Raw genomic sequence first — 18,803 nt, forward strand, 5'->3', positions numbered from 1 at the left:
CCTAGTTTGTCACTTGTAGTTTTACTTTGTTTATTGTGTCTTGCCAAGCTATTTTGTAATGTCATCAAATTTATCTCTCTATTCCCTTATTGCTTCTTGATTTTGAGCCATAGTTAGGAGAGATATGCCCACTCTCACATTATAGTAGAATTCATCCATGTTTTCATGTATTATCAGCACTTATATTGTTTCATTGTTTATTATATATGATTATACTCTCCATTTGGGGTTTACTCTAGTATAAAATATTGATGCAGTTTGATCATTTTCTGTATGGCCGTTCTATTTGACAAATGCTAGTATTCAAAAATCCATTTTCCCTTACCATTTTGAGATTACTACTTTATCATATGCTAAATTGTCATGTGCAATATTTGACTATTTCTGGATTTTCGTGTCCATTTTACTGGCATTCAAATTCAGGTTGTCAGAGCCAGACATATCCCAAAATGGATTAATTTCTATTTTTTTATTTCCCCTCACATAGTACCCCAGGAGATTTTCTCTTCTTGTCTCAGTGTTGAAGCAAAGGAAGAATAGAAATTAATCCATTTTGGGATATGTCTGGCTCTGACAACCTGAATTTGAATGCAAGCTCTGTTTTACATTGTCTCTTCGGTCTTGGACAAATTATTGAATATCCCGAAGTCGCCAAGCCCTTCTCTGTAAAATGGGAATGATTTATAGACTTATTGATGATTATCTGCATAAAGCATTTAGTAAACAGTAGGCTTTAATAATTGGAAACGATAGTTATTTCATTCTTATGGCTATTGTGCCAAATGCATACATATACTCTGTAGTTATATAATTTGACTTCTAATTATTCTTCACTTTGAGAAAAAGAATGGCACATCATACGAAGGAAGATAATGCAATTGAAGGAAACTTCTACAGGAAGAAATGTATTTCAACTCACTAAAATGCCTGTACTTAAGAAATATCCTCTCTAGGCATTAAGAGTATCATCAATATATTTTTATTTAATATGATTGATATAATTAGCTAGATTCTTGCCTTAAGAAAAATACTTGCCCAGCTGGAACAGAATATGTTCATTTTAATTTTGAAGGAGCTTGATATTTGGTACGAATTACTAGTCTTTGTTTATTACAAGATACGGTGAAAGACCATGCAGGCTATAATTAAGATTTATGCACCATTAAAACACAATTTTATACTTCAAAATTTGCTCTCCTTACACTTAATATCTCTTTTCATGTGTTGATGTTTCAAATTAATTAAAGAGCTCTCCTAATAAAAGATATTTGGAAAATCATCCAAATAAGAAATACTTTCCATCTTCTTACTCATAAGCTAATTAATTGGATACCACATTTGTGTCTCCTTTCCCTAGACTGCATAATTTTGAAAGTTAATTTACTAATGAAATTGTGATTCTGTTCCTCAGTTAATGAAGGGAAATAGTTATAGCACACACACACATATTATGTATTGTTCTCAGTTATGTACTGAAATCTCAATGTCTTTCAGGGACTCCTGAGGATTACCCGCGATTTTTCCATATGCATCCTAAGACTGCAGAACTTAGTCTCCTGGAGCCAGTAAACAGAGACTTTCACCAGAAATTTGATTTGGTTATTAAGGTAAATTAAACTAATTTCTTATTTATTTGTGTTTATAAACTGCTAATCAAAGAAACCTGTAGTGGCTATTGTAGGCACTTTTATGTTATAAAAAATTAAAATTAATCTGACAACGATGTTTAAAAAAGTGAAGTGCACTGCTTTAATACATTATGTTGCCTTTCTTTAAGACAACGGTTTATGTTATGATGTAATTCAATTACTGACTATTTTTATGTGTAATAAATGCCCTGGCCAAATGTATATAATGCTACATAATATAACTTTGTTACATTTTCTAACATTTATTTTTTTTCTTGCTAAAAGGAATCAATTTTTGACCACAAAAGCTAGTCCTGAATATATTTTAAATGTGCATGAATCTATATATTTTTTATTTTAATATCATATTATGTTTTAAAATATTATCTGTCTTTCTAACAAAAAGAAAAGATCTTACCTGTCCAGAAATTCTTTCAAGATATGCCTCATTATTTTCTTTATTTTGAAAAATGATGCAGTCTGGAAAAATTATCAAAGCTAGGGGAATCCATTTGGTATTACAATTACAGTTAAATAATATCTACTGTGTTGTAATAAAATCATTTAAGAGATACTGTACAAACCAGGATGATCTGTCAATTAATTCTGATAGACTTTGCTGAGCAGGTAAGATTTGAGCTGGACAGTGAAGGAATAATGGCAATTTATGGAGTAGAGACGAGGGTGGGAGCAGGTAATAGAACAGATCCGAGCAAGGGCATTGAGTAAGTCTGGTATGTATCATATGACTTTCTCATAGCTACACAGATAGAACAATAGCTATCCAAGTACAGCCAGAGGGTATTTTCTTTTTAATTTAAAAGTATTAAAGGAAGAGGAAGTAAGATAAGGAAGCTTACTGAGCACATCCAAGTTATTTAAGTACATTTTTCATTGAATTAGAACCATAATCTTGGTAGTAAGCTCACTGATAACAAATGTGGAAAGTAAAGCTCAGACAGGGTAAGGGACTGGCTCAGAGTTACCTCCCTGAGAAGCAGCAGAACTGAGATTCAAACTTAGGTTTATCTAAGTGAGGGCCGTACCCTTTTCACTTCACCAAGATGCAGCTGATTAGAAATGATTGTCTCATTTAACTCTCTATTGGTACAACTGCAAACAATAACATGCAGACATACATTGAATTTTAGCTCAAGTTAGGACATATTTTGTGAACACCAATCATGTTACACATAACAGATCCTGAGATTGCTCGGTCGTCCCTTGTCCTTGAATAACTTGTGGTCTCTAAGGGTAAAGAGCCCTACACGCTGATAAATCAAATATGTCACATCAACTGCTAACAGGAGGACAACTAAAAAGTGCTGGAAAGGTATAGAATTGGGACAAATAAATTAATCTGGGGATTCTGGGAAGGTGTTCTGGAGATTACCACAAGCTACATGTTGCTGTGTCAGAAGATTTTTGCCAATGAACAAAAAAAGGAAGTATGTTTGAACATCAGGAAAAGCAGAAGTAAAAACTAGGAGGTGTGTTACAGCAGGTTACAAACAGTTAATGGGGAAACAAGAGATAGGGTCAGACCAGGAGGAGAGCCTTAAGTAAGATTGCTTTTTCCTTCGATTTTATTCAGTAGGGGTTTGGGAGTCATTCAACAAAGACAGACTCCTTTTACCATTTGTATAAAATGGCCATGCATGAGATTTATCTTCTTACATTGACTATTTCAATTATCACGGAACTATATAAAACTCAAAAATATGTATCCATTGTCCGCTGTCGATCTCCGTGTAGCCCTGTGGTGCTGTTCTCCGTAGGAGCTAAGAAAGCTGACAAAGCACTGTTACCAAACTGCCTCTTTTCAACCCTGAAATCAATTACTTTCCTTTATTATCAAAATTAGTTGTCCTGGTGTACCCGGGTACGATGAAACTCAGCCCATCAATTACAGAAACAAAAATAAATTAGAACAGGCCATAGATAATTTTTTTATGTTTTAATAACACTTGGTATTATTAATGGAAGTTTTAACAGACATTATTAGATTTAAATTACTGTGTTTTGTGTGCAGTCAAGGGGATAATAAGCAAAGGTATCAATCTATAAGAATAATAATGTGCCACCTGCTTGAATAATAGCTGAATATTGTGGCTTTGTATAGGGATCTGTTGAAGTGCTACAATCTGGCAGTTCTCTGTAGTGAGTCTTTCAACATCTTCCCTTTTTCTTATTTCAATAATGCTTCATTTGTCATTTGCCATAAAAGTTTTTATTGGATTTGATCCCAATTTCTGTTTCGGGAGCTAAGGAAAAATAAAATAAAATGAAATGTTTTCTCCTAGACTTTGAAAATTCTGCTTTAGAAAGCTATATGCACATTTAACAGCTGTGAAGCATCATGGTTAAGAGATTTACCATCTTTATTTCATTCGGTTCAGCGAGGGATTTATTCAAGATGCTGACAAAAATGTAAAGGTGAAATTAGGAAAACACAATGGAGTAGTACACCAACTTTAGAATATTAAAGGATTGAAATGAGTCCAATTAAAAAGAGGAAAGGATTTTCCATTTCAAAACACTGTCTCAATTTTAAATGATGGTAATCTCTTAGGCATTCTGAAAATGAAATACACATTGTGAAGAAGAATCATACATTTGGTTTGCCTGGGACGGTTCATATGCATGCCTGTTGTCTTTGTATAATTATTCGTAATATCTCTTTCTCTCTCAAAACTGTCCCAGTTTGGATGAAAAGTTGTGTGATACCATAGTTACAAAGCAAAAAGCAACAAGGAGATAGGAATATGAAAGCATATTTTATTTTTTGGGTGATAATGAATCAGTTCATGCATGGAGTATCTATCACAAAGCCCAGAAAATTCACTTTTATTATTTTCACTGCAGTATTTTTTTTAAAAATATTATTAATTGATATATTTATGCTCTGGACAAGTGGATAAATTATTAATAATTCACTGTCTCACAGTTGCTCAAACATAATTGTGTTTTTTTATCCAAATCCCATGGATTAACAGCTACAGCAAGGCTCACAGACATGATCGCGTCACAGTCTCTCTGATTTGTACGTTGTTACCGCCGGCCTATGGATGCCGTATCACAGGCTGAGCTGCAGTCCCTTGTCTTTCCACACCATGGGCATGTTAACCTAAGCCCTCATCAGCCACTCTGCACACTCTGTCCAGCCAGCCTGAAGCACCCACCGTCCTCTCTATCTGCCATCTTCTCTCTGGCCTCCAGGTATCTGTGGATGCTGCCCCGCCACCTGAGTCACCCCTTCTTTTGCTACTGGGCACTCTGGTTCACACTGAGGCCTCAGAGGCTAAGACACTTGCTCCGGAAAGGTCTGGCCACAGCTCAGAAGCTTCTCCTCACATCCCACTTGTGTCTATCGTGGCTCTAACTGCCCCACACTCAGTTTTCCTGTGTATTTTCTCTTGACTTTTACAATTGGGCAGAGGGTAATATATTTCTTTACACTGTGGCTCAAGCCCCAACCCCATCCATGTCTAGTGCATAGAAGGTGCTCAAGAAATATTTGTTGCGATGGTTTTCTCCCTGGCCCAGTCAAACTTCAAAAGCAGCTGGATCTGTGTACCCACAACTTCACTGTATTTAAATACCTATCTTCAAAAGTGTGTGTTTTTGATATGACTTCATCTTGTCTGTCCAGAATAAAGATGCAGTAAACTTCTCAAATAAATTTAGCCCCTGGAAAAAAAGGACAGACGTATGCAAAGGCAGAGTTTAAAGATGTTGATGACTATACTAAACAAACAGACCATCCTTCTAAAGGAAAGATGTAATTTGACGGACACTGAGCCGTGGAATTGAAACTGGCGAGCTTGAATATTGGTGCTGATGTGATGGTGATCCTGGCAAGTTACTTTGCTCTGGTCATTTGATAAGACAAGAAAGTCTCGAGGTCTGAGAGAACCGCTAGCATACTCGTGAATTTCTCATGCCACAACCCCAGAAAGCGCTTGGCCTCTATGACATCAATGATACTTTACTTCACAGGGACTACTGGAGTGCTCAGAGCCACTGTTTTTAAGGCATACGGCGTTTGTTAGTTTTCAGTTTGCCAAGTCCTTGGAGTGCTTAAGTATTGCCTGAGACTTCGCGTGGTGCAGGAGAGACAGAAATGCATGACAGCCCCACCTCAAGGAAATCGCCAGTATGGAAAGGATGCTTTTAGGCTTATTTCCTTCCTGATGTCCACATAGGTATTTCCAGTTACCCGCTGGATAACCAGTCCTAGCATTATGCACTTGTGTCACGTTAAAAATGCAGGCAACTCATGGTGCCTGGGTGGCTCAGTCAGTAAAGCGTCTGCCTTCAGCTCAGTTCATGATCTCAGGGTCCTGGGATCAAGTCCTGCATCAGGCTCCTTTCTCAGTGAGGAGCCTGCTTCTCCTTCTGCTGCAACCCTGCTTGTGCTCTCTCTCTCCCTCTACACTTCTTAAAACCTGAAAGCTTCTACTCCTGCTTTTCTCTTTGCATCAAGACCATGCAGTTGGCCAGTCACCCAAGCCAGGAGACACGGGTTACCCAGGCAGCTGCTCCCGTGCAGTCCTTGTCAGGTCCTCTCCACATAGCTCTGGAGTTTCTCCCCAAACCCCCTTCCCATGGCAGCCCTCTAGTGCCCCTGTCACAGGCCACCATCTCACACAAGTGATCTCTCAAACCTTAGCTTCTTCTCCTCGAATCCTCCGTCTCGTTGCCAACAAAGTATCCCTAAAACAAAACTAGACCCTGCTGCTCCAGGTTGCCTTCAAGACACTGGACCATTTACCCGCCACATGGATTTCCCATGAGGACTCCATTGATCCGAAAGATCACAGGGGCCAGGAGCCGACAGATGGAGCTGAAAGCCACAGACTGTAAGCCATCATGTCTCAAAATATAAAGGGTTGCGTCTCCCATGCAAATGAAACAACTATCAAAATCAGTCAAGTCTGCTAAGGAGACTGTGAAGTGCAGGTTACTGTTCTTTCTGCTGTCAGTCTATCAAGAAAGAAGAAAGAAAGAAAAGAAGAAAGAAAGAAAGAAAGAAAGAAAGAAAGAAAGAAAGAAAGAAAGAAAAGAAAGAAAGAAAGAAAGAAAGAAAGGAAAGAAAGAAAGAAAGAAGAAAGAAAGGAGGGAGGAAGGAAAGAAAGAGAAAGAAAGAAAGAAAGAAAGAAAGAAAGAAAGAAAGAAAGAAAGAAGAAAGAAAGAAGAAAGAAAGAAGAGGGAAGAAAGGCATGCATACTCCCTCTAGGAAGGATTGAGTAAGAACCTCCAGTGAGCCAGGGTCAGGACAGAAAAACTCAGAGCTGATGTTTCTATCCACAGCAGGCAAGACAAATGCTATGGTTGGAAATATTCTAGCCACCTGTTCTTTCCCTGTCCTTATGGATTCCTGCTTCAAGAATGGGAAACAGACATGCCCCACATCTCCATTCAGCAGGTCAATGGAGAATAAACTCTGTCTGCCCTCTTAGCAGAATCTCTAAGGTGAGGAAGCCCAAGTTCATTAAGAGCCAAAGTTCTTTATACATTTTAAAGAAATCATTTCACGTAAATTTCAGGCATTAGTTCTTATTCATAATGAAACATCAATCTCTCCATGGATTTCTTAAGAAATAACGCACTTTCAGAAATCCATCAACACATCTGATACATGCTCATCTTTTATTTTAATTTTATGCTCCTTTTTTTTTAATTTATCAGATTAACACATAAAACATTATTTTTGTTCCTCAAAACAACACTGCAGACTTGTGTATATCTTCCTGGCATTCCACATGTCTAAAAATTCTCAGTATGAGGCTGAATGAATTGACTAATACGTCAGTTATGGAAATGAATAAAAGGAAAGAATGTATCATCTCCTCTTCTCTCATGTTGTTATTCATCCAGCTGGTTTAGAAGAGAAATAGAATATAGCAGTTGAATATTGCAGCTCTCCAAATGTGCAAGCTGACAAAAGACACACAGAGGTGATATTTTAGTTGGCCTCCTTCCTTCCTTACAAGGTGACCTGCGGCTGCTTAAAGGAAGAAAAGCAATTTATCCATTCTGCTCACAGTGTCTTGATTTTGGCGAGGCCCTCTTGTCTGCAAAGGTCATTGTAGGAGTACAACAGCAAGTCCAAATACTGTGAAATGTTCAATTGGAGCCACTTTCTAAACAGCCCTGGCCATCCATCCCTCCCCACTACACCCCTTCACATGCATCGACTTCCGCCACCCTCCTGCACAACAGTTCCCAAGGGGTCTTCGGAAACCTCTTGGCTGTTGCATGGAAAATTTAGATATACTCTAACAACTTGTAAGCTAGATAGGTCTGCTCACTATTTTTTCTCAAGAATAAGCTAGTACATTGGAGAAACACTAAACTCTCACTCTTCTTAGCTTCCAGGCTCTGAAAAATATCCCACTTGTAGATCAGGGGTTTTTTTGGGTACTGATGATTTTTTGAAATTCAAATATTCCAAGATGGACTTTTCTAGTCCACCAATTCACATAAGGCACTTCAATGGGGTTTTCTCCTGGTTGAGAGAAAACTTAGTGGGAACAGGATCCGAACCCTGCATGGGCCTTTGTTGGTTGGGGAGGCAGATGGCAGGGCAAAATCAGGGAGATAAAACAGAAGTATTCCAGAGTAAAGTGACTACTTCATCACCATCATAATTCTGTCTCTGGCTGGCCTTGCTATTTATAGCCAAAATGATTGCCATGTTCAAAACACCAGCCGACGAGCCCAACATATCTGTGATTAGCACGGGTTTTCTGAGACTTTGTCTTCCCCAGAGTGACTGGGTTGTTCTATAAATCATTCAAAAGTGCTTTAGTCATTCTGGCGTCATTTCATATCTCAAACACTAAGGAAAGAGAAAGATTTTTATTATTGAAAGATATACAGGAACTTTGAAGATTCAGTACAATAAATTTTAAACAGAATGGGCATCTTCAAGTGAGGGTAAAATATACTTCACTTTATTAAAAATATTCCTTTGGTGGGAAATGTGTCAGTATGATTTTGTTGTCATATTATGAACCCTTGTTAGGTATGTTCTGTCTATATTCTCTCTAGTAAAGATGTTTTTTCTTTTTTGTCAAACAGAAAATTTATTTATTTCATCCAAGAATGTACTTCTTTGCTATATTTGTGATATTACAAATAAACCACTTGCGTGATATACACACTGATTTTTTGTATTTTATCTGATAAATTTTAGTATGGTTTTATAAGTTCTCAGATATTTTCAGTCACTGTTATAAGTACACTTGCTGTCAAAATCTTTAGGCATCTTTAATTCGTTAGAGTGAGTTTAAGTAAAGAATGTTTCTGTAGATTTAAAGCACTTTCATTTTATAAGAAGGGCCAAGAAGCGATGGAATACACTTATTTTTAATTATTAATTAGTTGGTAATATTAATATAATCTTTGACCCAGGGAACAGAGGCTTGCCACAGACATCTCTCCTGAAGACATTTCAAAAGAAAAATGTACACATGTAGAAAGGAAATGTAATCTATTGTCAGTTACTAAGGCTCTGGCCCCAAATCCCTTGTAGGTCTTTGGTGAGCTGAGCAGGATCCTACAGAGAGCTCCCTTATACAGGTGAGGTTCCTGCACTTTTATTTTCAACTGTTCAGTCCAACTGAAACTTAAAACTTCGCTAAAAGCTGAAAAAGTAGCAAATACTTGCAGAGGAGATTGAAGCAATGTTGGCCTACACTGTACCAGCTTCCTAGGAGCCTGAGCCAGGGAAGACGAAGTGCCAGACATACTGGTTCCCAAAGGGCATCGGGCTGGACATATCACGATCACCAGATGCACTTGTTTCTGAAAGGCAGATTTCAGGGCTCCCCCCACTGAATCAAGATGCCCACGTGCCTTTCCAGGGCGTTAAAGTGTGAGAGCTCACCATGTATTAATGTCATTTGGAACCCGGGATGGTGGGGTAAAATTAAAATAATAATTAAAGAAACAGACAAATACGGGGCGCCTGGGTAGCGCAGTCGTTAAGCGTCTGCCTTCGGCTCAGGGTGTGATCCCAGCGTTTCAGGATTGAGCCCCACATCGGGCTCCTCTGCTGGGAGCCTGCTTCTTCCTCTCCCACTCCCCTGCTGTGTTCCCTCTCTTGCTGGCTGTCTCTGTGTCACATAAATAAATAAAATCCTTAAAAAAAAAAAAAGAAAGAAAGAAACAGACAAATAAATACCGATCAGAAAGCCTGATGGAGCCCCTAGGAATGTGCCTTCACAGGGACCTCACGCGAGACATGGAGGCATCGGACAACGAGAAGGGGTTTAGAAACCACAGTGTTTGAGAAACAGTGGTGGAAAGTACAGAAGGTGAGGTCTTCTTCTGGAGCCTGCCTGTAATGAAATGATGGGTGGGAAGAGGCATGCATCCGTAATGCTTAAATATCCTTATAATGTTGGCTGTTCAGGTCACTTCCTAGATCAGACTTTATTAAGCTGCACCACTTGCCCTTGAGTGGCCATAAATTAGTTTACTACCTTACTATAAACTAGTGGCCATAAACTAGTTTATTAGCTCACTGTGGGAGGAGGAGGGGCCTACGTGCACATTTTAGGAGACCAAGTGTGTAAGTTTTCAGTAAACTTTTTATTGGAAACTGTCCACCTTGATGGATTTTCACAAACTGAGGCACCCAAATATCCAAAAAAAAGAAAGGGTGTTAAGAACGCCCAAGATGTCTCACCACCCTCTCCTGGCCACTACCCCTCACACATTCAAGAACCCCAACTGGATGATTGTAACAGTATAAATTACTTTTGTCTGTTTTAAATTGGTTTATTTTAAGATTGTATTTATTAATGTAATTAATTTATTTGAGAGAGAGGACACAAATTGGGGTGAGGAGAAGAAGGAGAGGGACGATGTGGGGCTCGATCTCACAACCCTGAGATCATGACCTGAGCCGAAGGCGGACGCTCAACCAACTGAGCCACCCAGGCGCCCTTAAAATTGTTTTTATAATCACGTTGAAGTATCGTATCTTGTATCAGAATCACAATAGTGTTGTACACCTTTCCTTTTGTTTGTTTGTTTGGTTGGTTTTTAGCTGGCTAACCTCGGAGGTGTATCTTCCACAACCATACACTTTGCACTTGTGAAAGAATGCAAAAACAATGTGTCATCAAGGGAACTTTCGGACTTTCATCAGCATTTGCTTTCAAATAAAAGTCCAAGTCATTTTTGTTTGAATCCCAAGGCAGGCATGTCTCAATGCCTGGCTCTTGGAAAGGTATAAACTAGTAAGATTGTTGACGCTAATAAATAAATTGGTTGAAAACGTGAGTAAGTAGATTTTAACGATCTAAATTGGTTAGGAAAAAATCAGTAGAACTTCTAATTAAAAAGAGAAAACGGAAGTATCAATTGAGACTTCCAGCAAAACTCTCCAAAGCAAACCCTCTTCCTCGGGTCTACTTGCAAGTTGCATTCAGAAGTGGGAAGAAGGGGTAGAGGTTGACGGAAGCCTGGGCCACGTGGGTATGCTGGGTTCTCGAGTCAGCTTTCTAAGAATGCAGATAAGCAGCCTGTGCTCAGCTGGGAGAGGCAGGCTTGAGAAATGGCATCCTTTAAACCTGAAGGCTTGCCCGAAGAGGAGTGTGGGGTCCAGGAGAGGGACCAAACCTGCGGAGTGAGAAGGACAGGAAGGTGAGCAAGCCTGGGAGAGATGGAAGTCCTTGAAGGCTTTGGTGAGAGAAGTGACCCAATCTGGTGATTCTGTCACGAAAGCACCAGCTCCCATGATGGGCGTGGGCTGCGCGGCAGGGTGGACACTGACACTGAAGTTAATATGATCCAGGGACAGATGGTGGTAGTGGGATCTGGGTGGTAACTGGGAAGGAGGTGAGACATAGTTAGATCCTGCTTGTATTTTAAAGTTCATAGTCAACAAAGTGTGTTCATGGATTAGCATGAGGTGTGCAAAGAAGCTGGGATGGAGGTGGGCTGAGCCCCTGGGAGAATGGGCTGCCATGAATCGGAAACAACCGCGGAGCGCAGAGCGGGTTTGTGAGGGTGAGAACTCCCGGCAGAGCTCTCATTGGAACTGTTTGTCGATGCCCACGCAGAGGTGTGAGGTGGGCATAGATGCAGGGGAGGTCAGCTGGGAGTCATGACGTTACTGGCATTTCTCAGGCAATGACATGAGGACGGTATCCACCGGGACCCGAGTGGGAGGAGGAGGAGACAGCCCAGCCTCCCTTCTGGGCCTCTCCAGCTGTCAGGAGTGGTGGCGAAGGGACAGATCAGCAAAGGAGAATGGGGAGACATGGGGAGTAAAGCCGGGAGGAGACCAAGAGAAAGCGTTCAAGGCAAGAGAAACAAAAAAAATGAACTTATGGGACTTTATCAGGATAAAAAGCTTCTGCACAGCCAAGGAAACAGTCAAAAAAACTAAGAGACACCACAGAATGGGAGAATATATTTGCAAAGGACACTACAGATAAAGGACTGGTATCCAAGATCTACAAAGAACNGTATCCAAGATCTACAAAGAACTTCTCAAACTCAATACACGAGAGACAAATAAACAAATCATAAAATGGGCAGAAGAAATGAACAGACACTTTTCCAATAAATGGCTAACAGACACATGAAAAAATGTTCAAAATCATTAGCCATCAGGGAAATTCAAATCAAAACCACACTGAGATACCACCTTACGCCAGTTAGAATGGCAAAGATAGACAAGGCAAGAAACAACAATTGTTGGAGAGGATGTGGAGAAAGGGGATCCCTCCTACATTGTTGGTGGGAATGCAAGTTGGTACAGCCACTCTGGAAAACAGTGTGGAGGTCCCTTAAAAAGTTAAAAATTGAACTACCCTATGACCCAGCCATTGCACTACTGGGTGTTTACCCCAAAGATACAGACGTAGTAAAGAGAAGGGCCATATGCACCCCAATGTTCATAGCTGCATTGTCCACAATAGCCAAATCATGGAAGGAGCCGAGATGCCCTTCAACAGATGACTGGATTAAGAAGCTGTGGTCCATATATACAATGGAATATTACTCAGCTATCAGAAAGAACGAATTCTCAACATTTGCTGCAACATGGACGGCACTGGAGGAGATAATGCTAAGTGAAATAAGTCAAGCAGAGAAAGACAATTATCATATGATTTCTCTCATCTATGGAACATAAGAACTAGGATGATCGGTAGGGGAAGAAAGGGATAAAGAAAAGGGGGGTAATCAGAAGGGGGAATGAAACATGAGAGACTATGGACTATGAGAAACAAACTGAAGACTTCAGAGGGGAGGGGGTGGGGGAATGGGATAGACTGGTGATGGGTAGTAAGGAGGGCACGTATTGCATGGTGCACTGGGTGTTATACGCAACTAATGAAGCATCGAACTTTACATCGGAATCCGGGGATGTACTGTATGGTGATTAACATAATATAATAAAATCATTAATAAAAAAATTAAAAAAAAAAGAGAAAGCGTTGTCTGGAAAGGCTAGTGAACAGTACTTGAAATGCTGAAGATAGGTCGCAGGGATAAGGCCTGAGAATAAATCCTGCTTTCATCAGCCTAGGTGTCCTGATGGTTTTGACAAGGACAGCTGTGTGAGGCCAGGGCAGAGCCTGACCGGGGTGGGCTGGGGACACCTGTGAGGAGAGACATCCACATCGATGAACACATGGGTGTGACAAGTGCGTCTTATGGTGCACCACAAAGGTCTCTTGACTGCCTAGGAGAAAATGATCTCTTTCTTCTTTCCTAGAATTCTTTTAAATGTGTTGATAATCTCTCCCATTTTCCCCTTCACCCCTAAATCCTTCTATGCACTTGAAAGGGTTCATATTAGAGATGGTGGGATTTGTGAAATTGCTTGCCACCCACCAGCAAGAAAAGTTATTTTGCATTCTCAGTCCTTGGATGCAGGGAGCAAAGGGATTATCAACACTTGCTTGTTTTAATATTTAAAAAGGAGTAGTTTGTCCCTTTCAGTGTCCTGCCCTCCAAAGTAACTAAATAGTGTGTTTTTCTTATACTTCTGCTTTCTTGGCTTTTGGTTTCATTACTGAAAATGGGACTCATGCCCAGAAATTCTCCGAACAAAACCTGGCTTTTTAAATATAATGTTTAACTTGTAACTACAAACTCTGTACATTCAAATAAAGTTTTTCTTTATGGGATGAAGTGATTTTTTTAAAAAAATCCCACTTGTTTCACTTGACCTGCTTTTTTTGTCCTCATCTCATTCACCACTGATTACAGGGGAACAGAATAAGTCAGATTTTTGAGAATTCTTATTTATGTTGTTTAGAAGAAGAGAGGATCGGATGACAGGTTTGATGCATGGTCTCACTGCAGAACGAAGTGTAGTAGTATTAATTTGTGTTAAGTGCTGTATTTTACCTCTAATTAATCTGGAGTATCTACATTATTAATATTCTTTCCTGCCACTAATTTCTTCCATCCGTCTTACATTTGGGTATTCATCGGCATTCTTGGAATTAGAGAACCATGTGGTGAATTTCCCTGTGTAACCTCTCAATCAAGACACCTGAGTGTGGGTGCTTTTCGGTCTGTTACACGTGATGTGGCCTTGAACTGAAAACTCATCCTTCTGTTTCTCCATCAACACAAAAGAATATGTTTTTGCATTAAGAGAGGGGTATACAAAACAGGATAGGGGTTAAGAATGTAGACCTTGGAGACAGATACCTGGTTAGCACCCTGAAGCACTCAATCAGACCAAGTATATAGTAGCAATCCAAACATATCAGCCATATGAATGACAAACTAATGCGAGGATTAACACAGAGTTTCACATGTTACTTTTAAAGATATGCAGAATTAGATTGTTCCCATAGATCTAATTTGAGGTTTATTTCCTTTTCATTGGACTACTTTGTTTTCATCCTGCAGATAATACATGTTTTCCCTGGCTTCACAGCTGGCAGTAAAAATTAACAACATATGAGCTGAATGTAAAACATAAGCTTCCTTCACTGTGATAAAATTTGGCTTTTTGTTTTTCTCTCTCCATCCATAAATTGTGTGTTGATGTGTGTTTATTGGGTGGGGGGTTGGGAGGGAACAAATGATAGATTTTAGGGCTTTTCATGACATCACTAGTACGTCCATATGGATAGGACATCATGGCTTTTGGAATGATTAGCTACAAAATAAAGGGAGAGAGAAAAGGTCCTGTTCAGAATGACTTGCATGTATGAACTGCTCCTGCTTTAATCAGATCACAGTTGCTGGGTTGGAACCCCATATGGACCAATTAGTTCCATCCAGTATAAAAGCAATGTTTTCTGGCCATAGACTCTGCGTCTCACCCCGATCGTCTGCGCCCAAGGAGCCTGCTGTGTGTCACAGAGGGGGCTCCTAGAAGAGCATCCGTGGCTCAGCACAAATTAATCACAACTGCTGGTTGCAGAAGGAGCTGCCCATGGTGTCAGCAGCACATATGGCTATGTGTGAGGAGAATATGTAATTCCAGAAAAGGCTACACATAGTTTCCGGATTGTTGTCCACAGTGAGGAGCGGGGCTCATAAACATTTTACTCCATGGACCACTCTGGCAGTCTGTTCCCAAAGAAAATTCACATGCATAAAATAAATGAGATAACATTATAGAGGGAATCTAATGCTTTGAGATAGAGTTATCAAAATATTTAAAAAAAACCAAAACTAGGTAGTTGTATCAATGCTTTAAATAACATAATGTTACAGTGAGTTTATTAATTACCATAATTTCAAGTTAGTAATTAGCATAAATGATACTTCAAAATATCTTCAATATTCATAACAGTACAAAGGGAAAAATATTGTGATTTTTCTTGGTTCAGAGTTACCAGCACTGCCAAACATCACTGTGATTTGTTTCTAACCCTTTTAGTTGATGAAAATGCTAAGTTAAAATTGGAGGAAAGTGCACAATTGTCTTCTAGAAGGCCCAGGTTCTTGCCTCTGAATTGAAAAATCAGGGATATCTATCTGAACTATTTATAAATTTTCATGGCCAAGATGTTATTACTTCATCCAGGAAAGCACTCCACTATTTAATATAAAATATTTAACTTTCACTTGGACCTGATTTCAAAATACAACTATTGCAATAATGGGGAAAACTTATCAATAAAAACTGACATCAGGGACTTTGAATCTACTTTAATAGATGTATATTCTATTGAGTTGTAACAAGGTTTCTCCTAACATTTGGAAGAAATTTTCTAGAAGTCAGTAGTGACAAAAGCTTTCCTTATATAAAACTTTTGGATTGCTATAGAATAAGGCAAATTTTCTCAATAAAACAGGAAGTCAAGGGGTGGTGTTTCCCCAGTTCCCAACGTGACCATGTGGTCATGGAAAGAAAATTTATCGGAAATATAAATTGCCATCAATTTTTTAAACTGAAGAGGAGAAAAAACAGGAAAACAAACATTTCTAGGACACGAATATTAATTTAACTTGAATAATATATGCAATTAAATAATATTTGAAATTCTGCAGCTACTAAAAGTATTCCATGAGCAGAAATGTAGCCTTACTCTATTAATTTTATATGGAAATTTGAATTGTTTGGGGGATTTGATCATTCGTGTGGAGTGAGAAGACACAGAGGAGAATAAAGTAAATACAATACTTTATGAATCTTTTTTTCTTCTACTTACATATTTTATCAGCAGTTTTCCAAATGCCTTTGCTTCTTGGTTTTCTGTCTACCTGTATAAAAGCACAGTTATCTCTTCTAACAACATTCAGTGACAGATACAATAACTCACTGCAGTGATTATTAATATGTTTTTTTCAAGATTTTTTTTTTAATTTGACAGAGAGAGACAGCCAGCGAGAGAGGGAACACAATCAGGGGGAGTGGGAGAGGAAGAAGCAGGCTCATAGGTGAGCCCAATGTGGGGCTCGATCCCATAACGCCAGGATCACACCCTGAGCTGAAGGCAGACGCTCAACCGCTGTGCCACCCAGGTGCCCCATGTTTTTTTCAAATATACACTGAATTTTAGGACAGAGACAAAAAGTTGATGAAGCCTCTCTGGACTTTCTCTTTCTCATTTGTGCTTTCTAAGGGCCCCAAGCCCCTCAACTCTAAAGCATTTCTTCTTTCTGTGATGACACCAGTTCAAAAGAGAATCCTCATAAATAGTATGAAAAGTGACACTCCAAGAGGACCTGATAACATATAACTTTTTAACCTTTGTAAAAATTCTTTTCTAGGCTGAACAGGACAATGGCCATCCTCTTCCTGCCTTCTCCAGTCTCCATATTGAAATCCTGGATGAAAACAATCAGAGTCCATATTTCACGATGCCCAGTTACCAAGGCTATATCCTGGAATCTGCCCCAGTGGGAGCAACCATCTCTGACAGTCTGAATTTGACCTCCCCTCTGAGAATTGTGGCTCTGGACAAGGATATAGAAGATGTAAGCTCAATATGTTGCTCTTGTTTTGTTAACATGTCTTGATATATTTATGTCAACAGGAACTTTTACGAAGACCTAGAGACAGGAGCTATTGAATAGAGAACAGAGTCCTTGTGAGTAAGAGTCTTATAAATGAGAATTTTAGTGTTGTAATTTCATTTCACATCAAGAATACGATAAAAAAAGAGCATGTTTGAATTAGTGACCTTTTTTTTTCAGTTTACAGATACTGGATATAAGCAAGAAAACGAATGTTTCATTTATTGTTTGCTAAACCTCCAGGGCAATCTTTTTTTATTAACATGGGTTAAAACTGTTAATACAGTTGCTGGTAGGGAACAATCATGGCATTACACAATGAGTCTACAGAAACATGAAGGCAGCCCTGGAGTATGATTGGGGGGACTTTTCTGATGCTATGTTATTTGGGGGTAGCTGACCCCCTCCCACTTCTGCTGGTGGCTGTGCTGAGGCTCAGACTGTCCGCTCCACACATCGTCACCCATGGCAGTGGTGCTGACATCAGCTCACACAGTGGGAAACGGTCCAGGCTGGGGGATCAGCATGCTTTACCTCTTCAGTCCCTCTTTGGCTGTGAAGAGTGGACAGAAAATCTATACCAGACCAGTCAGAGCCCCTTCTAGGAAAGGAAAAACAAGGAATTGGAGCTGGGAGGCTTTGGCATCATGTATTAAAGAGGTGGGAAGGACTCTGGAGCCACTGGAGCTGAGTTTGCTGACATCATGGTGGAAGCCTGTCACCAGCGGGAGAGAAGGGGCAGAAAAGAGTCCTGTTGGGCTATAGTCCCCTGACCTATTCTGAACTCTAAGGTTTTCCTTCGATTCTGTGACCTACCACAGTAATTCCCCACATATCTTTTTTTTTTTTTTTTTTTAACATATGTTGAGTTGGATTTGTCTCTTACAATGTGAGAAGTCCTGAGTCCACAGTTTCTCCCTTGCTGGTGGTGCTGTTGGGTAACTTTCAGTGAGGATGGAGATGTTCTGCAACTGTGCTTTCCACTCCCGGAGACTTGAGCCCTGTGTGGCTGTGCAGCGCTGGACATGACACTAGACGGAGAACCTCTTTCTAGCGTTTTGGTTAATTAATTTAAGTGTAAGTTGTCATCTGTCTCTAACTGGACAGCACAGCTGTGGAATGTCCCCCAAATCTCATTCCATGGAGCTTTGTCATCCATCTAGTAAATGAAGAGGAAACTTTCAGACTTTTTTTTTTTTCTCTTTCTGGAAAAAGTGTGTAACACTTTGCAGAGGATGTGACAACTCTGTGTGCCTGGTCCTCTTCCCAGACGCCATTATGAATCCTGGTGTTTTCTCTTCTCTCATCCACCTTGCCTGTCTTTTGTAGTCTCTCCTCTTCCATTTCATCACGTTTTACACAGTAACTGTCATTGAGTTCTTAGTACCTGCCAGACAATATAGTAACTGCTTTATCTTGCATTAATTCCCTTAAATCTCACAGCGAACGTAATAGATGTAATTTCCCATATTGCAGAAGAGGGGATGGAAGCTATTTTAAATGCCTGATGTGATCACAGAGTTCGTAAATGGTGGAGCTGGTCCTTGTGCCAAGGTCTATGGGAAACAAAGTCCTTGATTTTAAGACCAAACTAGAAAGCTCCTATCTATTTGCTATGGTCTGGCTCTAGTCTGACTATGATAATGGCTGATGAATGCTACAGACTTTCTTTCAGAAAAGTGCATATACATATAGGATTTCCCATCCCAGCTTAGG

The 18,803-nt window shown here is 39.7% G+C and overlaps 1 protein-coding gene across 1 annotated transcript in view; it reads left to right on the forward strand.

Annotated features, from left to right (window-relative positions):
- Window positions 1-18,803, forward strand: part of PCDH15 (protocadherin related 15) — a 1,685,023-nt gene that overhangs the window by 1,298,675 nt on the left and 367,545 nt on the right. The window contains exons 12-13 of the mRNA XM_034662367.1: window positions 1,495-1,607; window positions 16,842-17,048. Coding sequence (XP_034518258.1) covers window positions 1,495-1,607; window positions 16,842-17,048 — 320 coding nt within the window. The remainder of the gene's footprint in view (window positions 1-1,494; window positions 1,608-16,841; window positions 17,049-18,803) is intronic.

Source organism: Ailuropoda melanoleuca, chromosome 6 (genome assembly GCF_002007445.2).
Source record: "Ailuropoda melanoleuca isolate Jingjing chromosome 6, ASM200744v2, whole genome shotgun sequence".
In the NCBI taxonomy this organism is placed as follows: domain Eukaryota; kingdom Metazoa; phylum Chordata; class Mammalia; order Carnivora; family Ursidae; genus Ailuropoda; species Ailuropoda melanoleuca.